General features: G+C 51.6%; 1 protein-coding gene across 2 annotated transcripts; it reads left to right on the top strand.

Annotated features, from left to right (window-relative positions):
• The first annotated feature begins 11,859 nt into the window (after window positions 1-11,859).
• Window positions 11,860-23,459, top strand: SPINDOC (spindlin interactor and repressor of chromatin binding). 2 transcript variants are annotated; one of them, XM_055415686.2, is made up of 6 exons: window positions 11,860-12,195; window positions 15,823-16,152; window positions 16,227-16,358; window positions 16,509-16,643; window positions 16,780-16,980; window positions 22,711-23,459. In XM_055415686.2, the coding sequence occupies exons 1-6, from the start codon at window positions 12,072-12,074 to the stop codon at window positions 22,920-22,922; spliced, it is 1,134 nt and encodes a 377-aa protein (XP_055271661.1). In that variant the 5' UTR covers window positions 11,860-12,071; the 3' UTR covers window positions 22,923-23,459. The 2 variants fall into 2 exon arrangements, with proteins under 2 accessions (XP_055271661.1, XP_055271659.1); XM_055415684.2 differs by having other exon boundaries at window positions 11,867-12,195; window positions 16,506-16,643.
• The last annotated feature ends 2,856 nt before the right edge of the window (window positions 23,460-26,315 follow it).

Here is a 26,315-nt window from a genome sequence, read left to right as displayed (position 1 = left end):
ATGGGATTTCCCAGGCAAGAATACTGTAGTGGGTTGCCATTTTCTTCTCCAGATCTTCCCGATCCAGTGATCGAACCTAGGTCTTCCACACGGCAGACAGACTCTTTACCGTCTGAACCAAATCAGGAAGAGGTACCAAATTCCCCAACCCAACCCCTATCGACTTCATCAAAAGAAGACCCTAAATCAAAAGAATTTAATGAAAACCACTCCCTGAGTCATAAGCCAAGTAGCTGTTGAAAGTGGGTATGGATTGGGACTTCACTGATGGTCCAGTGGTTGGGACTCTGAGCTTCCAACGCAGGGGGAACAGGTTCAATCCCTGGTCAGGGAACTCAGATCTTGCATGCTGTGCAGTGTGGCCATAAACAAACAAAAGAAAGTGGATGTGGATTAATGATGTCCCCAAGACCCAGGCAGTGTAGGAAGGAATACTTTCTGAGAAGAGAGCTAGACATGCAAATGGGGAAAACATCTCTTTAGACATTTATCTTTACTGCCTCTAGAAACTTTTTTTGGGGGGGTCTTTGGAAGATGTACTTACTTAGGAAGAAATCTAATAAGGGAGCCATCAGGCCCTGCAGCTTTCACTCTTCCAACTAAGCTAAAATTGGTTGGTCCACTGAGGCATCCTTGCTCTGGGTCCTGGAAGCCATTCATCACCTGGGTTGGGCTGGTAGGAAGCAAACATCAGTGCCCTTCCGGCTCAAGTCCAGGACCCTGCTCTCTTTAGATCGCAGGATACAGGAAGGAACCCAGAAGCAAAACCTTCTCCTGTGGAAAAGGAGTGGAGCCTTCCTTAGGAAGAGAGCATTCATCTTACTGAGACGCTAGGAAGGAAGTTCATGTACGCATGCTGGGCGTACCTAGGATGGGGATGCCAAGTCAGAAGAGATGAATGACATAGAGATGGAGACAGACAGTCATATAATGCTTTTTCGTGTGACACAAGGGAATGTTCAAGTGTGCCAGAACTGTAATCTCTGCTGCTGCTAAGTTGCTCAGTCATATCTAACTCTGTGCAACCCCATAGATGGTAGCCCACCAGGCTCCTCTGTCCCTGGGATTCTCCAGGCAAGAATACTGGAGTGGGTGGCCATTTCCTTCTCCACTGTAATCTCTGCTCCTCTCATTATGTAAATTCCTTCAGAAAATGCCCTAATTCTGTGTTTTGCAAACTTTTTCTAGACTGCATAGGAGTCCCCTACAGGGTTTATTACACATCTAGATTCCTGGGATCCTTCTAAAGATTCTTTTTGAGTAAAAAACATGGGTAGCTGTTGTTTATACCTGTTTAGCATCCTTCACCCCTTCCTTTGGTATCTTTGGGGAAACGACGTGAAGGACAAATGTGTAAGCACTTATTCACTAGTTTCCATCCCTGTTGGTCAGTCATGGCTCCAGGGGCATCCGTTCCACCCACTTCTAGGGTGGGCAAAGTGGTAGTGCTAAAGAGGGCTCCAAGAATCCCACACTGAGGGGTCAGAGAAGCCCCAGAGCAAGAAGCGAGAGGTGCAAAGTGTGGGCAGGGTGCAGTCAGGCTGCTTCTGTATGAAGGGAAGCTGGCAACAGTGACTGGAAAAGAGGCATAGCTGATAAGATGCGAAGTCATGTGCCAGAGTTTCCTGTATGGTCCAAATCCTGAACTCTCAGATCTGTTCAGGCCCTCCATTAAGTCCAATCCATTACGAGGATACACAGAAGAAGCTATATTAATTGTCCTCGTGGTCTATCTTCATCCTTTTTTAAAAACTTATGTATTTATTTCTTTTTGGCTGTGCTGGGTCTTTGTTGCTGTGTGTGGGCTTTCTCTCATTGCGGTAGGCAGGCTTCTGATTGTGGTGGCTTCTCTTGTTTCAGAGCACGTGCTCTAGAGCACAGGCTCAGTAGCTGTGGCACACAGGCTTAGTTGCTCCACGGCATGTGGAATCTTCCCGGACCAGGGATCAAACCCATGACCCTTGAATTGGCAGGCGGATTCTAAACCTCTAGACCACCGGGGAAGTCCCATCTATCCCTGTTCTTGATTTCTCTCACCTACAGCCAGCATTGGTATGGAATTGATGCTTTTGAACTGTGATGTTGGAGAAGATTTGAAAGTCCCCTGGACTGCAAGGAGATCCAACTAGTCCATCCTAAAGGAAATCAGTCCTGAATATGCACTGGAAGGATGGATGTTGAAGCTGAAGCCCCAATACTTTGGCCACCTGATGTGAAGTACTGACTCATTGGAAAATACCCTGATGCCGGGAAAGATTGAAGGCAGGAGGAGAAGGGGAGACAGAGGATGAGATGGTTGGATGGCATCACCGACTCAATGGACGTGAGCTTGAGCAAGCTCCGGGAGTTGGTGATGGAGAGGGAGGCCTGGCGTGCTGCAGTCCATGGGCTCGCAGAGACTTGGACACAACTGAGCGACTGAACTGAACACGCAGCACTGTGCTCACCTGGCAGTGACCCAAGGGCAGAGAAAAACCGTCACTAGGTGGTGGCTCTAGTGGGGATCTGAACCCACGCAGCTTGTCTCCAGAGCAGGGCCTTTTAACCACTACAGTGCCTGTGGCACAATGTTGAGGAAAGTTGCAAAGTAGGTGGCATCCAGTTTCAGTGATTAAAAAGCCCACCATAGCTACTTAGGCACTAGACTACGAACAAGGCTGCTGGTAGACACACCACCAAAAGCAAATGACCAAAGGAAAACAGATTCATTGGACCACATCAAAATTTAAAACTTTCTCGCTGCAAATTAAGATAGTAAAAAGACACCCCCACAGACGAGAAAATATTTACAAATTGTATATCAGAGAAAGGTCTAGTTTCCAGAATATATAACAAACCCTTACAACTCAAACGTACAAAGACTAATAACCTAATTTTAAAATGAGCAAAGGATTTGCATAGTCATTTTTCCAAAGAAAGTATACAGATGGGGAATGGGCACACGAAAAGATGTTCAACATCATCAGTCATTTAGGGAAATGAAAATCAAAACTGTGATATGCCACTGTGTGCCCACTAGGATAGCTGTAATAGAAAAGATGGACAATAACAAGTGTTGGCAAGGATGTGGAGAAATTGGATCCCTCTTACACTGCTGGTAGGAATGTACCTCAGAGCAGCTGTAGGAAAGAGTTTGGCAGCTCCTCAATCAGTTAAACATAAAATTACCATATCACTCAGCAATTCCACTCCTAGGCATACACCCAAAACAACTGAAAACAGATGTGCAAACAAAGACTCGTACATAAATGTTCATAGCAGCGCTATTCACAGCAGCCCAAGGTGGAGACACCCAAATGTCCACAACTGATAGATGAGTAAAATGTGGTCTGTACATACAACTGAATTTTTCCCAGCAATAAAAAGGAATGAATACTGATACATGTTACAGCAGGGATGAACCTGGGAAACATTATGTTAGTTAAGAAAAAAACAGCCACAAAAGGCTGTACTGTCAGATTCCATTTATATGAAATATCCAAAATATACAAATTGACAGAGACAGGAAGTAGTTTAGTGGTTGCTGTGGGATTGCAGGGGAACAATAGGGAGTGACTGCTGATGAGTCTGGAATTTCTTTTAGGAGGGACAAAAATGTTCTCAAATTAGTTTTTTGTGATGGTTGTACAACTCTGTGACTATACTAAAAAAACATTGAATAGTCCACTGTCAAGAGTGAATTGTATGGGATGTAAATTATATCTCAATAAAGCTATTTCTGAAAATCTGAACGCCCCATGTCCTAGGAAACCCCTAAGTCATTCAGGAAAACCAAGAAGGCTGTTCCCCCTTATGCCACTCTCAGCCATATAAAATTTTATTCAAAAAAGAACAAGGGGCTTGGGGAGAAAAGGCAAGGTCTGGAGTATTAGTCAGCTTCTTGCTGTGGCAAGGCTGTGTAACGAACAACCCCAAAATGTAGCTGTTTAGAAAAGCAAACATTCATTTCTCGCTCACAGGTCTTTGGGTCACCTGCGCCTCTATCAGGCCTGCTGTGCTCAACTGGACTTGGGTGTCTCCCATTCTAGGACCCAGGCTGAAGAAGCAGCATTTCCCTGGGGCATGCTCTTCTCATGGTGGGTGGCACAGGCAGAAAAGGCCAAGGCATGCCACACACAAATGCAGGAATCCTCAGCTGGAATATAGATTATCTCATGCCTGCTCACATTTCATTGGCCAAGGCAAGTCCCTCTGCCAAGCTCAAAGTCAGTGGGATGGGTAAATATTCACTAATGAAAGGCGCTAAAAAGTATCCAGGCATAGGGGCTAGGCCTGTAATCTTATTATAGGGGGAGTGGAATAGTTGGAATTAAGCCAATCTACCACAGTTACTGGGCCAAATTCTTGTCATTCCTGCATTATGAGACATTTGTCTAATATCTGCTGCATTGGGAGTCTTTTTTCTTTAATAGAAGTGACTATATTTTAAATTTTGATTACAAAAGTAAATCAAAGAATACAGAAAATGTTAAAATATAAAAACTATAATCCCATCATTCAGGCTTAACCAATATTAAGTGTTTATTTTTATACAATTTCTTACATATACATAATCACACTGATGTTTTAACAAAATTATGATGTACACTGTGTTGCAATTCTCAGTTAAAATTTCATGAATACCTTTTTATATGAAAATGTATATCACCACTATTTTTTTTATCACTGCTATTTTTAATGTTCATGTGAATTTCATGGTACTTACATATTTTGAATGTTTATATATTTCTTCACCAATAATTCTGCCATCATAACAGATTTATTTCCATTTCTCAGGTTTACCTCCAATCTGTATTAATATTATTCAATGTTTTGCTTCAACATAATCATAGTATACGGACTTCCCAGGTAGCATTAGTGGTAAAGAACCTGCCTGCCAATGCAGATGTAAGAGACGCTGGTTCAATCCCTGGGTCAGGAAGATCCCCTGGAGGAGGGCATGCCAACCCACTCCAGTATTCTTGCCTGGAGAATCCCATGGACAGAGGAGCCTAGATGGCTATGGTCCACAGGGTCGCAAAAAGTCAGACTCAACTGAAGCAAGACTTAGCACGCACGCATGTAATCGTAGTGTACAGGTGGTCCCCAGCTCACAATGGTTTGAGTGAAGATATTCAACTTTATGATGGTTGGAAAACAATATGCATTCAGTAGAAACCATACTTTGAGTTTTGACTTTTGATCTTTTCCCAGACTAGCAATATGCAGCCTCTGTCATGATGCTGGGCAGTGGCAGCCACCGCTTCCAGTCAATCATGTGATCACAAGGGTAAAAAACTGATACACTTCCAAGCATTCTGCACCCAGACAACCATTCTGATTTTCACTTTCAGTACAGTATTCAATAAATTACATGAGATACTCAACACTTTGTTAGAAAATAGTTGTTATTGTTGTTTAGTCACTAAGTTGTGTCCAACTCTTGCGACCCCATGGACTGTAGCCCGCGAGGCTCCTCTGTCCATGGGATTTCCCAGGCAAGAATACTGGAGTGGGTTGCCATCTCCTTATCCAGGGATCTTCTTCACCCAGGAATCGAACGTGCATCTCTTGCAAGTCTCCTGCATTGCAGGTGGATTCTTTATCTCTGAGCCACTGGGGATGCTCTTGACATGGCTATAAGACATGACAAAAACTGGTTAGAACCAGTTAGGTCCAAGATGGCAGACAAGTTGACTTCCAGTAGACCTTGAGCCTCAAATGACACCATCAGGACCAGGACAGTTCAGAGGCTAACCATAAAAGGCCAAAAAGTGGGTGATGGCCCAGTCCCTGGCAATCTCCATCCCCTTCCTAAAATAGCCAAAATAATCCTCCCATTTGTTAGCCTATGAAATTATGCAGCCCGTAAAACCAAGCACGTTGTATTTTGGGGCCTCTCGCCTTTTGAGATAGCCGACTCTCTGTCTATGGAATGTGTATCTCTCTGAATAAGTCCACTTCTTAATAAACCGCTTTGTCTCTCACTGAATTCTTTCTGTGATGAGACATGAGCAACCTGAGCTTCATTAAGTCCTGAGAGCAGGTGTGTTATCTCAATTAAAAGATTAAAAAACTATCTGAGTCGTACTATTTTGAACTTATTATAGGTCTATGGGAATAAACCTGTAAGTCAAGGAATATCTGTGCATGTTTGTGGGTTTGCACAGTTAACATTATTCCATAAATGCTTTTCTATGTTGTTACAGTCTGGAAATTTGTTCTTCGTGGTGTTATCACACCATCATTTAATTAGCCAATTCCTGTTACTGGCTGTTGTGATTTTTTGTATTTACTATTATATTAATTTATTCCAAAAATTCCTGTTGCATTCGATTGGCTGTTTGTTTTTTAATATTTATGTATTTATTTGGCTGCATCGGGTCTTTGTGGCACGGGGAACCTTCGTTGAGTCACGTGGGATCTGTGCCAGACTCTCTAGTTGCCCTTTGGCATGTGGGATCTTAGTTCCCTGACCAGGGATCAAACCTGTGTCCCCTACATTGCAAGGCGGATTCTTAACCCCTGGACCACCAGGGAAGTCCCTGGCTGAGTTTTTCTGCCACCTTTTCCACCATTCTTCCCCTCACGTCAAGTGGAAGAGGGATGGCCATTGGCAGTTCTGACTGTTGAGTTCAGCAGCTGTGTAGATCAGTGGGAGGAGTTGTATAAATACACGGCTATAGATGTGTATCGTTCGTAGCCACTTCCTTGTCTAGTTACTAAGAACGGTCCTGAGTGGGCATGGCTTCCAGAAATTCTCCGAATGCCCACTGAGCAGATTCAGCTCACTTTGTGACACCAAAGTGCAGGATCAGAAGTCTTCTGCTGATAGGAGTGTGTTTTACAGTGCCTGGCACACGTGGACGGTGGAGGAGAAACAAGGTTTGAAATGTACCCAGTCCCTGGTCGCTCAGACGGTAAAGAGACCAACTGCAATGTGGGAGACCTGGGTTTGATCCCCGAGTTGGGAAGATCCCCTGGAGGAGGGCATAGCAACCCACTCCAATATTTTTGCCTGCAGAATCCCCATGGACAGAGGTGCCTGGTGGGCTACAGTGCATGCGGTTGCAAAGAGGCGGACACGACTGAGCAACTAAGCACAGAAGCTAGTAGATGGGAAATGGTGGGAAATCTGCTATGTGGGAAAAAGCCATCTACAGGGAGAGAATAAGGCTGACGCACAGAAAAAGGCAAGAATGGAAAGATCAGACTGATGGCATTCGCATCCTGACTGTCTCCCTGCCCTTCGCATGATCAAGTGCTCAACCCTTCCCTGAATTCCATGAGCCAGTAGATCCCCCATTTTGGTGTTTATTTCCTTATTTGCCTGTGCTAGGTGTTCGCTGCTGCCTGGGCTTTTCTCCAGTTGTCCTGAGCGGGGGCTACTCTCCAGTTGCAGTGCTCAGGGTCCCCATTGCGGTAACATCTCTTGTTGCAGAGCACAGGCTCTAGGGCGTACAGGCCTCAGTAGCTGCAGCTCGAGGGCTCAGCCCTTGCAGCTTCTGGGCTCCACAGCGCAGGCTCGGTAGTTGTAGTGCATGGGCTTAGTTCCCGGGCTAGGGATCAAACTCGTGTCTCCTGCATTGGCAGGCGGATTATTTTCCCCTGAGCCACCAGGGAAGCTGCTCCCCGACGCCCCCACCCTGCCCCCTGCCCATTTTGTTTGAACAAGACCCTTGCAGTATAGACACCCAGCTGGTGCTAACACCACAGCTCCTGGGCCAGGGTTGGAACTAGAAAGATGGATGAGAAATGGACCTGCCCTCTGGCAACCCACAGACCAAGAGACTGGAAGATGCTGACAACTGATTAGAGCACAAGTTTCACAATAGAAGTGTTGCTATGAGTACAGAATGCCAAGTAAGTTAAAGTGCAGCCCCACACACCCACTCTTAGCCTTCAAACAGCCCTCTCTTCACTTGGAGCTCTGGCTGGCTTTTATTTCCCACAGCAGCCCACTCCTTGTCCCCTCTCATCACCAAGCCCCCAAATGCCAACAGTGAGAGCTGGATCAAAAGGAAATGCTTCTATTCAATGTCTTATAGTAACCTATCATGGAAAAGAATCTGAAAAAGTATATATGCAAATGGAATAATATAATTTGAAAAAGCTATATATATATATATATATATATAAACTGAATCGGGGCTTCCCAGGTGGCTCAGTGGTAAAAAATCCACCTGCAATGCAGGAGACTTCCCGGAGACATGGGTTTGATCCCTGGGTCAGGAAGATCCCCTGGAGGAGGGCATGGCAACCCACTCCAGTATTCTTGCCTGGAGAATTCCAGAGACAGGGGAGCCTAGCGGGCTACAGTCCGTGGGGGTCACAAAACAGTTGGACAGGACTTTGTGAGTAAACAACAACATAACTGAATCACTTTGCTGTACACCCGAAGCTAACACAACATTGTAAATTAACTATACTTTAATCTTTTCAAAAAGTTAAAAATAAAAAAGGCAATGCTTCATCCCAGCTTGGGCCTCCAGCCCCGGGGATGACGTGGGGAATGGCCTGGAACAGCTAACTACTGGGAAAGAGGCCACTGTTTTCATGTCTCTAATCTCCAGTCTGTCCTTCCCCTGCTCTAGGAATCTCAGAATCCAAGGCCAAATTCACGAGTTGCAGACATATTTGCCTAGTATATCTCTACCCTCTCTCCTCCACACAGGCCAACTCAGCAATTAAAGTCCCAATTCCTTCAGAAAGGACTCAGCACGGACTATGTGTCCGACAGATGGGAACTGGTAACAACTTCCTTTAAGCTGGTCCTGGAGTTTCCCTTGGATGCTCTGTGCAGGGAGGGCTCCCTCAGCAGCAGGTACGATGGAAAAGAGCCCTGGCTTTGCAGTCAGAATCGCTCTGTGACTTGCAAGCTGTTTGATCTCAAGTGACTTATTTCTCTTGGATTCAGTTTCTTTGTATGCATGTATTGGAGCTAATAATATCTACCCTTTCATTCATTTAACACCTATTTAAAGTTCCCAGTGAGGCAGCGTGGTACTGTAGTAGATAGAGCAAGGCCAGTGGATGGGTAGAATGCGCAGAACGGGAGTTGAGTCCTGCTTTTGCAACTGACTGGATTTCACTCAATAGAGCACAAGATGTAAGATGAACCATTATTTTAGGCAACCCTAAAAAAAAAATGCTGCCAAGTTCTGACACAATGATTTATCTCTTGGAATTGTATAGTTATTTAAAGAGCTCTTTGAGACTGACATAGTGACACAGATTGTTAATATGTATCACTCTTTATATGTATAAAAATGGAAAATGTAAGCAAAATAAATTGGTTAAGGTTGTCAAAGCCCTGACCAAAGACCACCAGAAACATACCTGTAGTCAAAAAAAGTCAGGTTTATTTAACTTGCAGGCAGTTAGGAGAGCTTATCCTGAGAACACCCTGTGTGTGTGTCCTTAAATGTGGGCTTTTCCCCCTGGTTCTGTGGAGGGATTAGGGAAGTGGGGACCAGGTCTGGATTGAAGGCTATCAAGAGGCAGGGGCAATTCAGAGACTGGGTATCTTCACAATGCTTACCTAGGAGGCAGGAAGATTCAAACAGGGCTAGATTTGTATCTTCAGTAAAGAAGCACCAATTGGGAATTGTGGCCTAGTGGTTAGGATTCTGGGGGCCCAGGTTCAATCCCTAGTTGGGGAACATCCCACAAGCCACGTGGTGTGGCAAAAGCAAAACAAACCAAAACCAAACCAAAAAAAAAAAAACAAAAACCACCAAAAATCACTCAGAGAAAGGCCAAGTCATTTTTGTGGTCACAAAGTGGCCCCATGTGAGCATCTAAGCATGTCTCATTGTAAGCACTGACAAATAACAAAATTCAACTGAGTAAATTTGAATCTTTAATTGGCTTTATCTAATGATTCAACATCCCATCTAGGGAACAGAAAAGTGCTCCAAGGAACTGTACAAAAAGGAAGGGTTTTACAAAAGGAAGGAGGGGTGAGTGGGGAAATTAGCAAAGAAAGAACTTTTTCAGTCCAGGTTATCTTCTTTTCAGGAGAAAGGGGGCAGAAGGTGTCTTTTATGCAGATTACCTGACTAGTACTGATCAGGAAATTTCAGATTTTCTATTTATAGATCACACTCCTGGGAAAGGATGAAACTGCAATTAAGCCTTGATTTGCTGTCCTGAGAGCAAATGGCTCCATTTTGGGCCTATTTCTTCCTCTTCTTCTTCAAATAGCAATGGTTTATGTTCTGCTGGAAAACATCACTATCCGAATATCAGAAGGGCCATCTTATACTTTCTTGAGTCCTAAAACTTCACACTGGTGTCCATTAGAGAAAAAAGTACCCCCACTTCAAGATGTTAAAATGCAGGGGGAAATGCTCATGCTAGATTTGATGAAATAGGATTCATGCTGATTGACTTGGGCAAGTAATAAAACCTTGTAAGGCTCAACTTCCTGCTAGGTAAAATAGGAACAATACAATCTATCACATAAGACTTGTGAGGTCTAAGAAATAATGTCTACAAAGTGCCTGGTATAATATTGGGTGTATCACTCAAGGTCCAACCAGGCAAACAAGAACCACTCTAAGTATGTAAACCAGAAAATCCAGTGCCCCGTATTGGTGACACAATGACGGGGTGATGGAAGGGCTGAGAAACCCAACAGGGGACAATGAGGCGACCCAAAGATTAGCAAAAACAAGAAGCTGCCCACACACCTAAACTGGAGGGACAAACGGAGGGAGTGGAATTAATGGAGAGTGGGGGAGAGGGTCATCCTTGAGAAGCTGGAACCGCGGGCAAGAGAAATAACCTGGCTTTTTCCTGCCTCCTACCTTCCAGTCTCCTGCCTCTGTCTCCGTTTAGCCAAAGCCAAGGCTGAATGAAGGCAGCTGTCCTGGAAGCCTGAAAAACTGCACCCTGCAGGGCAATACAGAGCAGAGCAAAAAGGCAAGGAAGGGGTCTGCAGCAAAGGGAGCCAACAACCTTAAGATAGAATTAGGGTAAACACACTTAGTAATACCTTTATTCTGATCTGGTACTGTGGCATTTTAAGAGGGATTTTCAGTGTCAGGCCTGAATTCTCCAGCAGACGGAGATGCCCATTCTCTGTCGCAGAGTTCAGAGCTCAGCCAGACCGGAATCATGATGCAGCAGCGTCATGGCAACTGGACTCTGGTCCGGGGCTCTCAAGGGCTTCCGAGTGATCTTAGTGGGGAGGAGCACGATGTCTGGACTCGCGTTTAAAAGATGGAAATCACAACCCTGGGCCGGCTGACGCGCGCTCACACACTCGGCATCTTCATCCTTGTCCAGAAGGCTCCGCGATGTTTAATTTTTTTTTTTAAATAAAGGATGAAATAGTCTAAGAAAACAGATAACGTACGCAAGGTCCCAGAGCTGACAAATCCTAAGGAATTCAGTCTCTGCTCTTCCCACGCCAAAGCCCTTTCCGCTCCCCTACGGGTTCTTCCCTCGCCCGGGGGCATCTTCTGGCGGAGCAAGGCTTGTTCAGGGAAAGGCTAGAGTCGGGGTCGATCAAAATCCCTGGGGCGCCTGGTAGCGCTCCGCGTGCAGGCAGCGTGCCAGTGGGGCGTCTCAGATGGCGGGAGACCCGCCAGGCGCAGCTGGCCGGCTCCGGACGCGCCCGGCCGGGAGGAGCGCAGGGTCCTCTCCCGCCGGCCAGCGACCCCCACCTCGGCGCCCCGGGGCGACCGGAAGCCCGCGGCCCCGCCCGCCCCTGGCGGGTCCCGGGGATTCTAACGGAGCCGCGTGCCCGGGGCGGGGCCGCGCGCGATTGGCTGCGCGGGGCAGGGGGCGGGCCCGCGGCGGGCCGGCCGGGCGGGCGCGACAATGAGCCTCCATAAAAGGGAGCGGCGGGGGGCTGGGGCCCCGGATTGAGCCCTCCCCCCCAAGCCCGGGGTCCCGCCGGTCTAGGTCTCGGGGAGGCCCGGGCGCGCCCGTCCACGGGCTGGGCCGGCGAGCGGCGGGCGGCGGGGAGGGGGCTGCGCGGGGCGCGAAGGGGCAGCCGCCCTCGGCGCCCAGGCCTGCGCGCCCGTCCTCGGCGTCCGGTCACCGAGATCCCACCCCACCCACCCGCCCAGCGCGGCCGCGCCATGGCCCTGAAGGCCGAGGGCGCCGCGCTCGACTGCTTCGAGGTGACGCTCAAATGCGAGGAAGGGGAGGATGACGAGGCCATGGTGGTGGCCGTAATTCCGCGGCCCGAGCCGATGCTCAGAGGTGAGGCGGGGAGGGGATCCCACTTCCGCGTCACGGCCCGGGCTCGGCGTCCTCTCCTTGGCCGGGGGTCCGGGTACCCCTCCCCCGCCTCCAGCCGGGTGCCCAGCCGGCTCCAGCCCGAGGCCCGGGCGCCCCCTTCCTCCGGGAGTCTGGGGCCCTGGCGCGCTTTTGCCCCACCCCCACAGCAGGGTTTGGAATCTCGGGCCTCCCCGAACGCCCCGCTCCCCCGCCCCTGCCCGGGGTCTGGATCCTTCGATCCACGCCCGGCGCTCTCCAGATCTTACGGTGCCCGAGAGCCCCCTCGCCCGGGCCCAGCACGACGGCTTCGAGGTGACGCTGGCGGGTACCCCGCCCGGGGAGGCAGAGGCAGGCCCAGGGGCCAGGCTGTGTTCTAGGCCGAGGGGCGTCAAGGCCTCCAAGCCGGAGGCAGGGGCCCTTCTCCTCGGGGGTTCGGAGCGACTCGGTGGGTGGAGGCAGGCTCCGGTGTAGCCCGCCGAGAGGTGGGTTTTAAGGGCGCCCCAAGCCTAAACCTTTCTTGCGCTTCCTCGCCACCATCCCCAGGCCTTGCACACGCAGAAGCCACAGGTGTCAGATTGTGGCGCTAGAGGGGTGAAAAAGATTGCTTATGGCACCCAGTTTTGGATAAGAAACGTTGGCTACAGGCGCCCTCGGCCACTCTAGAGGGAGATGGGCTTCGAGAGGGGGTTTGAAGAGCACTGTGTAAGCACTCACTCCCTTCCTCCACCGATTTTTCCAGCCCTCAGGATGTTGAGGGCCCTAAGAAGACAAAGGGCCACCTTCGTGGAAGACATACTTTTCATCAAAATGCAGATCTTTGCATTCCTGGATACTTCCTGTGTTAGTGGGGACTCTACCCAAATGCTTGAGAGCAAGGCCATTCATTAAACTTCAGCAGAACATAATGACGTCTCCCTGCACTGCCTCTTTTCCTTTTTGGAGGGCTTTAAAATGAGGGAAATAAAGCATTTTCCATCCGAAAGAGGTTCTGTCCCTACCCTTGCTAGCATTTATTGAGTGCTCATTGCCAGACCGTCTCAGTTAACCCTCTCAACAACTGCGAGAGCATTCTTCTTCCCCAGAGAAGTAGATTCATGCAACAGGTATTTGGGGGCACTTCTTATATGTCAGGGCTTCCCACGTGGTGCAGTAGTGAAGAACCCGCTTTCCAGTGCAGGAGACGCAAGAGACCGTGGGTTTGATCATTGGGTTGGGAAGATCCCATGGAGCAGGAAATGGCAATCCACTCCAGTATTGTTGCCTGGGAAATCCCATGGACAGAGGAGCCTGGCAAGCTCCAGTCCATGGGGTCACAAAGGGTCAGACACGACTGAGCACGCATACTTACATGTCAAGCACTGTTTTAGGCTGGGCATGCTAATTAGTGTAAACAAAGTTGAAACCCTGGTCTTCTGGAACTTGTGTGTATATATTAATGACCAGAGATAGATGAATATATATAAACATATTGTTTGTCAGATGGTGACAAGTAGTTCAGAGAACACTGAATCCAAGATAAGAGTGAGATTGGCTTATTTGTAATATCAAGTGGTCAGGAAAGTCTTCTTAATAAGGTGAATTTTGAACACAGACCAAAGGAAGTGAGGAAGGGAACCCTATAGATAATTGGAGGTAAGGCATTTTAGGCAGAGAGAACAGCAGGTGCACGGGGGTAAGAAAAACACAAATTCAACGTTTTTGACTTGAGTGACTGGAAGGATGGACTTCCCATTTGCTGAGATAAGAAGACTGAGGGGCAGGCCTGTAGGAGGTTACAGTTTGAACAAGGCAAGTGTGAGATGTTTATGGCACATTCAAGCACAGACGTCTGATGAGAAATAAGACACATGAATCTAAATTTCCAAGGGGTGTCTGGCTAGAGGTATAGACATGGGAGTTGTCAGCAGGCAGGCTTTGGGGCAAGATCACCAGAGGACGGTGGTGGACAGAGAAGGGGTCCGAAGACTGAGTCGTGGAATGCTGCAGGAGTTCCTTCCAGCTTGGAGACTGAGTCGATCCTTACCAGACATTGCTGAATGCCACGGTGTGCCAGGCACTGTGCCAGTTGCTGGAGATACAGGTGTGAAGATCAAAAAATCCATGCTGTCACGGACCTGCGGCGAAGTGAGGAGACACAGGGAACAAGGAAAGCATGTGTTTGATGAGGCAGCGTTGTGTGCTCTGGAGGAGGTGAAGTGAGGGGAACAGGACGCTCGGGTGGGGCTGATGGCCGCTTTCTCAGGGATGGCAGACAGGCCTTGGTGAGAAGACAGTTCTCTCGTAGAGAAGGAACTGACACAGGTGCCCAAAAGAGCCCCCCTGAAGTAAGAGAAGAACCAACAGAAGGTGGTGCCCTGGAAACCAGGTGACGAAAGTCAAGATGGAAGAAGTGATCTTGCAGGGGATGAAGTTGAAGCGCTGACCGCTGCGTGTAGCTTTGGTGACCTTGACAAAGCTATTTTGGAGGAGTGGTGGGAAAGAACTACAGCCACCCTCACCTGAGGGAGAGGTGCCGCCCAGCCCTGGAGCTAAACCTGAGACCAAGCCAGTTCTCAGACCTGTTTCAAATGCCACCTCTTCCAGGAAGTCCCCAGGTATTAGGACCACCCATGTTTGTATTTTGTCCCATCCTCTCAGGTGGGAGAGAGGTGCACCCACAAAGGATTAAAAGGTCTGAGCTGCCAGACTCCCAAGAATCTGAGCCTGCATCCTTTGCTAAGCTGAGAACGGTTCCCACCCGTCAAACGTTATGGTCCCATGTGCACAGGGAACAGGCGCTGGGTCCACCCTTGGAGATGGACAGGATCACCGCTGCAAAGGCTTTTTGGGGGAGGCCTCTTGACAGGACCCCAATGAGTGGAGGACCAGACCTGGATGCCCTTTGCTGACCCAAGGCTCATCGAGCATCTCCTCCCTTGCATGCCAGGCCCTGCAGGAGAATAAGGTGACAAAGTTTGCTGTTCTTGTCCTTGAGGAAGTGAGCACTGTCAGAAGTCAGACGCGGATACAATCAACTGCCGGGGGTGGGTGGTCAGAAAGGCTTCACGGGGCCGAGGATTTGAGTAGGGCCATGAAAGAAGTCTGACTTCCTGGTGGCTCAGACGGTAAAGTGTCTGCCTACAATGTGGGAGACCTGGGTTCAATCCCTGGGTTGGGAAGATCTCCTCGAGAGGGAAATGGCAACCCACTCCAGTATTCTTGCCTGGAGAATCCCAGGGATGGAGGAACCTGGTAGGCTACAGTCCATGGGGTCGCAAAGAGTCAGACACGACTGAGCAATTTGAAGAACTGGAGAATGAAAGAAGTAGAGGAGTTTGCCGGACTGATGGGGTGGTCTGAACAGGTGTGCCCAGACCGGAGCCATGCTGGAATGCAGTCTTTGGAAAAACCTGTTGAACCTGTGGTCAGAGACTAGATTGGGCTAGCGGGATGTGGTGGCGTGTCAGCTGCTTTTCTCATGGCTAGTGCCTAGTGGGCTCCAGAGGGGGGAGAAAAGAGACTCTGGGTGGGAGCGGTCCTTGCCTGCACACACCACCAAGCTTGGGGAGCCCTGCTCTCTCTTGTGTGGGCACCTCTACTGATAACGCCTCCCCTTCCTCTCCTCCTCAGTGGCCCAGCAAGAAAAGACCCCACCGCCCAGGCCCAGCCTGCTGGAGGCGGGCAGCGATAGCTCTGAGGAGCCCAAGCAGCAGGTGTCTTGGGAGCAGGAGTTTCTGGTGGGTAACAGCCCGGGAGGCAGCGGGCGGGCGCTGTGCATGGTATGTGGGGCCGAGATCCAGGCCCCCTCGGCAGACACGGCGCGCGCCCACATCCTGGAGCAGCATCCTCACACCCTGGACCTGAGCCCTTCCGAGAAGAGCAACATCCTGGAGGCCTGGAGCGAGGGGGCGGCCCTTGTGCAAGACTTCGGAGCGGAGCAGTCGTCCCCACCCCACTCAGGTAGTGGGGGCAGGGATGGGGGCGGAGGGGAGAGTCGGTGCTCATGGTTGATCACTGGTGTCTTCCCGCTTCAGACTCAGGCCAGGACTCCGACCCGGACCCTGCCAGGATGCCAGCAGAGATCGTCGTTCTCCTCGACTCTGAGGACAACCCATCCCTCCCCAGGAGGACCCGGCCCAGGGGACTTCGCCCTCTGGAACTTCCTGGTCAGTCATCCCAAAGCCAGCGAGGCTGAGTTGGGGTGAGGGTATCATGAGCCCCATGAGCTGGGTGGAGACAGGCTGCTCAGCAGGTACCCTGCAGCCCCGAAGTTGCAGGAGTCAGGCCTCTTCAAAAGTTCTTCTCTTCTGCAGCAGCCCCTGTCCCAGAGCCAGTAAGCAAGAAGCCCCGTGGTCAGAGATGCAAGGAGCCCTCTGGGGAGGAGCCGGTCAGGAAGAAAAGAGGCAGACCTATGACCAAAACCCTGGACCTAGACCCAGACCCTGACCCAGGTGAAGGGGAGGAAGGTGTGGGCTCCAAGGGGAAAGCTGGGGCTGGAGGGGTTGGGGTGGGGGTGGCAGGGGTCACGTGCACCTCAGGCAGGCCTTGGGAGTGTGGCCTCACAGTTTGATCCTGTCCTTCCTTCAGACCCCCCATCGCCGGACTCACCCACGGAGACCTTTGCCGCTCCGGCCGAGGTTCGGCACTTCACAGACGGCAGCTTCCCAGCCGGCTTTGCCCTCCAGCTCTTCTCCCATACCCAGCTCAGGGCCTCAGACCGCAGAGACTTGCCCAAAGAGGGGAGAGGGGCCGAAGGAGGTCTTCTCCAGCCGGAAAGCCCCTCCCCAGGTGAGCACCTGAGCGGGGGTGGCAGGTGTGCAGGGTTGGGAAGGCCGCGTCCTCGGGTTGGAGCCCCGGGCAGAGGTGATCAGCGCTCTGGTCCCCGGGCGGCTGGGCTGAGGGCAGGTGGATTTGAATACAGCAGCCGGCCCAGGAGCTGAGGCTTTGACACGCTCTTTGGGAGCATCCTGGTTGTCAGGTTGAGTTAGGCCAGTGTTCCCCAAAGCCCAACACCCATCCCCGCACTCATGGTTGATTCCATCTGGAGCCTGAGGTGCCCACCAGGGGCCTAAATGGGGCTGATAACAGGAGACGGGGGTCAATGCTCCGCAGACCCTCAGCTCAGGGTATGTCTGGTAATAGCAGTGGTTACTTGTGTTTATATGGTGTTCTCTAATTTTAAGAAACTTTTATATGCAGCTCATTTGGTGCTTATAAAAGTGTCTTTTTCCGAACAGACAGGCTGAGTCTTGGAAAGGTGGTTCCTTTTCCATGCCCAAGTGTTTCCTTCCTGTGGCTGCTGTAACAGATTTCCACAAACCCAATGACTGACAGCAACACAGATATACTGTCTTTTAGTTCAGGAGGCCAGAGGCCTGGTACGGGAGGTGTCAGCGGGTGTCACCCTGCAGGGCCAGTTCCTTTCTGGCTCCTAAAGATGGAGTCTTGCCTCTTGCAGCCTCGCGGCTGCTCCTGTTTCCTCAGCTTGTGCTTGCCTTCCATCTTCAGAGCCAGCCGTGGCCAGGCTTTCGTAGGATACAATCTTTGGTTCTGGCTCTTCGACCTCCTCTTTCCCCTTTCAGAACCTTTGTGGTTACACTGAGCCCGCCTTGGTTATCCAAGGCTCCATTTAATTTTAAACTTGGTTGATAAGCAATGTCAGTTCCTTCTGTAGCCTTAATTCTCCCCTGCCGTGACTGTGTGGTGTTCACAGCCCTGGGGTTAGGACGTGGACATCCTGAGGGACCGGTACTCTCACTGGCACAGTCACCTAACGTGGCAGTAGCAGAATTGAGATGAAACTGGTCTGTGTTCAGTGGGGCCCCTAGTTCCTCTCTCCATCCCGCCAGGCTTGGCCCTGCTCGCAGCATCTCAGGTGCAGAAAGTGGTTCTTGAAGGAGTGAATGTGACACGCACAGCACCTCGTCCCAGCCTGCCCGAAACAGGCACTTGGAGTTGAAGCCCCAAGAAAGATAGCACATGGGGTGCTGGAGGCTCCCCAGAGCAGGGCTCCCAAAAAGGAGGCATGCTTTATGCCTGAAAAAAAAGCTTCACTTCCCTTCAGCCCACGTCACTCAGTGGTGACCACTGTCAAAAATTTGGCTCATGTCCGTCCAACCTCTCACAAAGCTCTGCGTGCACATAGGTGCCCATATACTCCCGTCTGTTTATTTTTTACCCAAAGGGGCTCTGCTGTTTCCAGTCTGAAGGTGGGCCTCACCCCTGTGAGGTTTTAACTGTCTCAGGTTTCAGCATGAGTCATCTTGCAGTCTTGCCTGCCCAGGACCACGCTCTGCCTAGACTTGTGTGTTTCCTGGTCCCCCTCGTGTTGTCAGTGGATCCCTGCTGTACATAGCTGACCTCTCCCACTGGCTAGTGGGTCTTCTGGTCTCATTCTAGAAGGCAGGGGCTTCGTCAAGCCTTGGGGTACCCTGTGCCCAAACTCCACCTGTCTGGAGTGACCAGAAGCTGAGAAGAGCATCCTTGAGGTCTCAGGTTCGTTTGGGGTGACTGGGCATAACCTGAGACTTCAGGGCTCAGCCCTCTGAATGATTTGAAAGGGAAGGAGGCGCTGAGCCGTGTTCTGGCAGCGTCAGGGACCTATGGAGGTTGGGGACAGTCCAGAAAGCGCAGGAGATGGCGAGTAACACAGCGTGTCCTGCAGCCTGACCCAGAAACCACCCTGAGAAATGACACAGGCGGCCCAGCTTTGTCCCTAAGAAACTCTGTCTTCTGAGGGGCCCAAGCCAGCAAATGCAGACTAGTAGGGTACCCATCCACTCCAGTCCTCTTGCCTAGAAAATCCCACGGACAGAGGAGCCTGGTGGGCTGCAGTCCATGGGGTCGCTACTAGTCAGACAAGACTGAGCAACTTCACTTTCACTTTTCACTTTCACATGTTGGAGAAGGAAATGGCAGCCCACTCCAGTGTTCTTGCCTGGAGAATCCCAGGGATGGCGGAGCCTGGTGGGCTGCCGTCCATGGGGTCGCACAGAGTCAGACACGACTGAAGTGACTTAGCAGCAACAGGGTGCCCATGATGGTTCTGTGCAGAGCACAGGCTCCAGACTAGTGACTGCAAACTGGTTTTGGGTTTTAAGAACCCAAAGCTCAGATGTCTCAGAAATCTGTGAGGCTTCAACCAGACTGTTCTACTTTGAGTTGTTTAATTTTTTGAAGTTCTCCAATGGTCTTATTGGATTAGAGATCCAACCACTTTAAAAAAGAAAATTAAAAAATCAAAGATTTAGAAGTTTGGAGGGGGCAGGAAGTCACTGTGGTCAGCTGAGCTGATGGACATGTGTGTGAAGCCATCAGGGAAGACTTGGTGAACATTCTGGGGCCTTACAGGATGAGGGTGTCCAGGCCAGGAGAGGCGGTGACCCCGAGGGCCCACTTGCAAATAGTGGAGAAAAGCCTTGCTGGTGTTTAATTAGAATAAGACCTTGAGACCTGGCTTAGGATACCTCAGCTAGACCAGTGTGTTCCTGAATGGACCAAGGAGAAGACAAGGGGTATGTGTGTGTGTGTGTGTGTGTCTGGACCAAGGAGAAAAATGTGTGTGTGTGTGAGCTTCATGAGTGGCAGGCTTTGTTCACTGCTTGTCCTCCGTACCTGAAACAGGACATGCACAAAGAAAGCCCTTGGAAAAGATTTACTGACAGATTAGTGGATGGCAACTGCCTTCACTTGTCACTCTGGTGGTGACATTTCCAGAGTCTGCTCAGAGATGAGCCTTAGTGAGAAACGAGAGATGGGTCCCAGCCACCCCCCAGAGGCAGTGCTCACATTTGCACACACATGCACAAGTGTGGAGGAAGAGAAGGGGGCTAAGGCTGAGGAAGCAGAGGGATTTGGGCCGGGCCAGGAGGCAAGTGGGGGCGGCTCTGGGCTTGGGGTGCTGAGCCCCCGTTTTACAGAAGAGGAAACAGCCTCGGGCGGTCCAACTGTGTTTCGCCCATGTAGCGCCCAGCCTGCCGTGAGTGCAAGGGATCAAGTCTCCTCTGTTGGACCATGAGCTATTCTTTCCTGCAGGTCTTCCCCATCAGCTTCCACAGAGATGTTATTTCTCCCTCTTAGCCCTCATCCATCATAGCCTCTGTCACATTTGTCCCCAAACCTTTTCAGCAAAGCTGGAGAGCTTTTCTCTATCTTCTGTAGTCTGTCTTTGGAAGCCACTAGATTCAACCTCATGCTTACCACCTACATGTCTTGTTTGGCAAGATTGCCACTGACGTCCATAAAGTTAGACCTGGAGGTCAGTTCTCAGTCCCTGTCTTTGCTGATCCGGAGAAACCAGGAGCCTGTCCCGCCCTCCTTCCTGGAGGCTCATTCTGCCCTTGGCTTCTCGGGCCGCACTGTGAGGGGTTTCCAGTTCTCAAAGTTGGATCCTATGGTGGTTTTACTTCCTGTTTCTAGAGTATTATGCTTCCTTGGGTCTGGAAGTTTGCCTGTTTCATTCACTGTAATATCCCCAGTACCCAGCCCAGAATGGGTGCCGTCTGTGTATTTGGCAAATGAATGAATGACCCAACCATGCATCAGGATCTGTACCCACACCCTTTGTGATCCCAGGCTCGAAGCTTGTCATGGTCCCACCTTCCCCTCCGCCCCCGGGCATGTCCCTTCGGTTCCAGCCTCTCTCTTGCACAGACAGATGTGTCTGGTTGGTTGTATAAAAGATCCCCCAAACTCGGTGTTTCTGAAAGGAACCCCCAGCCTCCTCCCCTGACCCCAGCCCCTTTACTCCCCCGTCCCCGAGCTTCATTCCCCAGGAAGCTGGTGCCAACCTTCTTCAGTTTGCTTGGACCGAAGCCTCAGAGTCGTCATCTCTCTCTCTCTCAGACCCCACTTCAGTCTGTCAGCAAATCCTGTTAGCCCCACCTCCAAGCTGTTAGCTCCACCTCCAAGATGTTAGCCCCACCTCCAAGATGCTCAGGTGTGACACACGCTCACACTCACTCACTCTACTGCTGCTGCCTTCACCCAAGGTTCCTTAACAGCCTGTCTCCTGGCTTCTGATCATTGCCCGCTGTGGTCAGTCTCCTATAGCAGCCAGAGCTCCCGTTGAAAACACAAGTGGGATCCTATCACTGCTCTTCTCAGAGCCCTCCAGCGCTGTCACGGTCACATTCCGAGGAAAGTCAGAGTCCTTGTGGGACCGGTGGTCCTCGCCTTTCCCGCTCACCAGGGCATCCACGTGTCCTCTTCCTCCCACCAGGAATGCTGTTCCCCAGCTAGACACTGCGGACTCCTCACTTCCTGTACACCTTTGCTCACGGGTCAGTTCCAGGTCACCTCTGTGAGATCCTCCCTGATATCCTGTCCCCGACTCTGGTGTGCTTTTTTACTTTGCTTCCATCTGTGTATATCACATTGTGTTTTTAATTTGTTTATCGGCTGTCACTGCTGGAACATAAATTCCAGAAAGGCCACTTGATCTGCCTCATGTTCTGGGGAACCCCCAGCAGCTAGACTAGCGTTGGGCACAGTGTGGTTGCCCAGTAAGTTATTGTTGAATTAAGGAGCCCAACGAGTGGGCCCCACCTGTCCTCAAGCAGCGTAGAGTGTGTCAGGAAGGCAAACCAGCTCATGTGAATACAAAGTAGAGTTTGTTCAGTTGCACAACCCAGTGGCAGCCATTGAGTCGGTTTACATCCCAGCAAACGGTTCAGCAAAATTCTACCCCTTTTCCCTGCCACATTTTCCCTGCCAAATCACTAAGTCTCTGGAAACAGTAAAGGCAAAAAACACAAGTAACGCAGACACTGCAACAGCTGCAGTCACCATTTTCTGTTTTCTGGTTTGGCTTTTTGATGTAACTTTTGTACTTGCTTATGCAATGCACAGGGTGGGGTTGGTCCCTGATATGGCTGTCAGCAGTCCACTTTCCCATCTTGAGATCTGATTTTGCCCATTGTGAGTAGCCTCTCCATGCTGGTAACATGGACATGTGACCCCTGCATGGTCGGTACTGACTCGGGAGATAAAGAGCCTGGTCAGGGTTGCAAAGCAGAACTGGATGTTAACCCCAGCACCCCGTGCAGTTCTCCCTCCTCCCCCCTGCATGTTCACCTGGGAGCTCTTTTGTGGGCAGAGCCCTGTCTCTTTCTCCTTCGGGGTGTTCTCCATCCCACCACCTCTGCCCATGCAGGGCAAAACCCGTCAGGCTAGGATGCCCAGTAAGTTTTAGGTGAAACAGAGTCAGCTGAAGATTGAGGGGAGCGGAGGATAGCACCAAGCATCTGTGTGTGAAATACACACAGGAGGAAGTCTGCAGAGGGCCGGTGGCTGATGCCCCAGGAGGCGTGATGCCCCTGTGGTCAGCACTGGTCCTTGGGTGGACCAGGAGCGAGGCCTCCCACTGTCCTTGGGCTTCCCCTGTGACTGCAGGTCCAGGGCTGTGGAATGGAAGGCCTGGAAAGGGGGGGTGTGCTTTACAGAGACCTTCCAGGAACATCCCTGAGGTGGATGGCCTGGAGGGCCCTGACTCTGCTCTCTGCCCTCACTCCTGCCCAGCTCCCCCTCCAGGGCTTCGTGGGACATTGGATCTCCAGGTCATCCGTGTGCGACTGGAGGAGCCCCCAGAAGTCAGCCTCCTGCAAGACTGGTCCAAGCACCCCCAGGGCGCCAAGGGAGTGGGAGCAGGTGACACCCCAGACTGGCCCGCGGTGCTTTCGGAATCCAGCAGCACTGTGGGGGCACAGCCAGAGGCGGGGAGTGGCCTGTAGGTTCTTGCTTTTCTGGGGTGGGTGGGAGGGAGGGAGGGAGGGAGGAGGCAGTGTCCCCCTTGGGCTCATCACGCAGAGCCCCCCAGCTCGGCCGCCTAATAGAATAGAACCAGGTGCCAAAGTGGGATGGAGGAGAGGAAGGTGGGTAGCATCTGCCATGACTCGGGGTGCTGGGAAAACGTCTCCTCGGGGTGAGGCGTGAGGCTGGGGCTGGGGGGCTGCCAATGGCTGTCATGCGGTAGGGCATTGGGCCTGTGGAGAACACCCTCCTGATCCTTTTGCTGACCCCGACCTCTGCTGTCCCTCCGACCTCCTCCCGCCCTCTCAGCCCCCCCATTCTCCCTCGGCACAGTGCCTTACACAGGAGGTGGTCATGAACTGAGCCCCACTACCTCGGGGGATGCCTCTCCTCCCCCACGCAGGCCCCCAGAGCAGGAGGCCTCCATTACCTCTTCCCGCTCCATCCCCACAGGTGGCCAACTGGTCACTCACTCTCCTGTTCACCTCTTTTCCTGTTGTATATATCTCCTTTGTTGACAATAAATTATTTTTTTTTATTAAGAGAGTTCCGTCTGGGCCATCATTGTGGGGAGGGGTTTGCTAGCAGGCTGTCCGGCCCCCTAGAGTGACCCTGAGAAGCAGGAGAGCTGAGAGGGGGTCCTGGGTGTGGGCCGGAAAGCTGCGGCCTAGAGGCTGGCACAGGGTGGGGGCAGGCCTAGTCAGGCACCTCAGCCCTTCCCCTGACCCCTGCCCTCCAGATGGGGTTAGGAGCGCCTTTTACACATACCTTCTGACTCACTTGGTGAACCTCCGTCTGAGACAGGCTGCACTGGGGCGCCCAGGGAGGAACTGAGACCTAAATCATCTTCCCGGAGCGCCCTGGCTGTGGCCAGCAGGCAGGCGCACCGATGCCTCTCCCCCACCCCACCCGCCCCAGGACAGGAAGGAAGGCAGGCAGGCCGCCTCCAACCTTTCAGCCTCCCGGCCAGCCCCCATCTCCTTCACTTAATTGCAGCAAGCCTTTGCCTGGTTTTCCGGTTCCCTGAACCAGGAGATAACCCACTTTGGATCTCTTCCCCTTATTCTTTACCCCTTCCCTCCTAAACTAGCCATCACCAGCCAGACCTGTGTAGGGTTGTGTTTTTCCTCTGTGGTGATGGGGGCTCTCAAGAGAGGCCCAGAGAGAGCCCTCAGATCCCTAACTTGACTGTCCCATGGAGAATCCAGGGGTGGGTGGGAGAAATAGGGCTGTCCACCCTCTGCCCCTGGCCTGCTCCACTGCTTCTGATGGGTCTTGTGCATCCGGGGGGGGGGGGTGGGAATGGACTCGCAGGGCAGTTGTTCCTGTACCACACTGAGCCCAGCAGGTTCTGAGACCGACCAGAAAGCTGGTCCCTAAATCAGGAAGAGTCTGGGCTGAGCAGGCTGAGCTGTGTGCCTGTCTGAGCTGTATCACCCATGGGCCCAACCAGGTGTGGTTGTTTCATGGGATGTGGCCCTTTCTCCCTATCTGATGAGCTCGGGAGAAAGAGTCCAAGGATGTCAGGGGCCCTTTTCCAGGGGAGACCAGATGTGTGTGGGGTGGAGGAAAACTGAGCAAGGATTCAGGACCCCTGGTGTCTTGGGCGACTCCGCCAGTGCATGAGGGCCACAGAACTCCCCTGTGTCTCTCCCACCATTTCTGCAAATTGGCAGAACTTGTATCCGAGCAAATAGGAATAAATAATGCTGAAAGTCTGGCTCTGAACCACAGACTGAATTATTGCAGGGGGTTGCTGTCTGTGTTTTCAATCGTGTGACTGTTTACATTTATGCCAACGTGCTTTTAAAACAACGTAGCTGTGTTGTTGGGTGTTGACAATTGGGAGAACTTACAGAAAAGCTCACCATACAATTGTGAAGCTAAATGCATCTTCGCAGCCGTTAATTATGATTGAAGGTTTGGCCCGCTAGACTGTGAGCTCCTTCTGGGTGAGGGCTGGATTGCATTGACTTCATTTTCCTAGTGTCCTGCATAGGGCCTGGCGCAGAGTAGGTGCTCAATAAATGTTTGTGAAGTGCCCTATTGGTGTGTATTCCTTTGTGACATTTTTCCTGTGTGAGCTGGTCCTCGGAATGCAGTCCTCTGCTCTCACGAGTTAGCTGTCTAACTGCTGGTGGTGTGGTTCTTCCGTGGCTTAAGCCCCACATCCGGGTGGCAGGGATCTGCCCAGCCTCAGCCGGGACCCCAGGGACTCTATGAGCTTGTGTGACTGGAAGCTGCCTGTGGGCACCTCTAGGCTTCCAGGGAGAGGCAGAGAGTGGAGCCCGGGACATGGCTCCACGCAGAATGCAGAAGGTTTCTGAACAGTGAAGGATTCCTTGGGGTCCACCACCTGGGCCAGAGTCACTGTCCTACAGCCTGCAACACCGAGAAAGCCTCCCTCGCAAATATCAGTGACCCAGATGGTGGCAGCTTTCTCCAGGTGCAATGCTGAAGTCCAGCCACAACTGAGAGAAGAATCGGGACAAGGGTGTCACCACCCAACCCCCTGACCCGTGCCCCTAGTCCCCAGTACTCCTTTGCGCTCTGAGGCAGGCCACCTTCACAACTGCCCTCCTTGGGGTCCAGGTCAGGGAGCTCTTTTTGGAGACCTGTGGGCAGAGCCAGACAGAGAAGGGAAGAAACACCCACTTCTCTCCTTGAGAAGCTGAGCTATGGTTGGACAATGAGGTCACTGGCTGGGCACCTGTGTAGCACCTGGTTCCATCATGGCTCTGGTCCAGATTGTGGCTCTGGCAACCTGACCCCCCTTTTCCAGTGCCCCCCGCTGCAGCTTTCTCACACACACGCTCATGCACACACACAGCCAGGCTGCAGTCTGGCTCAAGTGAGACTGCCTTTGGCCCTCAGTGAACTGGGAAGTCCTGCACTCCCCAGGGTGTGGGGAGGCCTGGGGTGGGAGAGCCTCTCTGAGGGGATCACAGCCTTGCTCTGTCTGTCCCCACAGCCAGTCTGTTGTGAGGGGCAGCCAGCTGACCCCGAAGCAGGATGGGAGCTGCCTTTGCAGGTGCGCTGGCAGGTAAGGTGACCCCACCACAGCCTGTGTGTCTGTTCCGCACCTCACTGGAGCCGGTCACTTTCACATCACTGAATCCAGCCAGTTCCTTTCTGACCTCTTTCGTGGTCAGAGCTCACCTGCCTCCTGAGAGGAAGCAAAGCCACCATGTTGGGCCTCCCCAACACCAACAACAAAGCCTCTGGTCTCCTCAGGCCCCACATCCAGGAGGCCCGGGTCAGCGGGAGCAGAACGGAAGCTGGACCAGACCAAGTGCCCTGCAGGGTCAGACTGCACAGCCGCGAATGAAGGCCCCGGGCAGCCCCGGTGCCAGGAACTGTGGGGGTGGACAGGA

Source organism: Moschus berezovskii, chromosome 25, assembly GCF_049115385.1.
Source record: "Moschus berezovskii isolate FMDL1 chromosome 25, NW_MosBer_1.0, whole genome shotgun sequence".
Classification (NCBI taxonomy): domain Eukaryota; kingdom Metazoa; phylum Chordata; class Mammalia; order Artiodactyla; family Moschidae; genus Moschus; species Moschus berezovskii.
The sequence above is the reverse complement of the archived record's forward strand: the minus strand, read 5'-3'. Positions and strand labels throughout refer to the sequence as shown.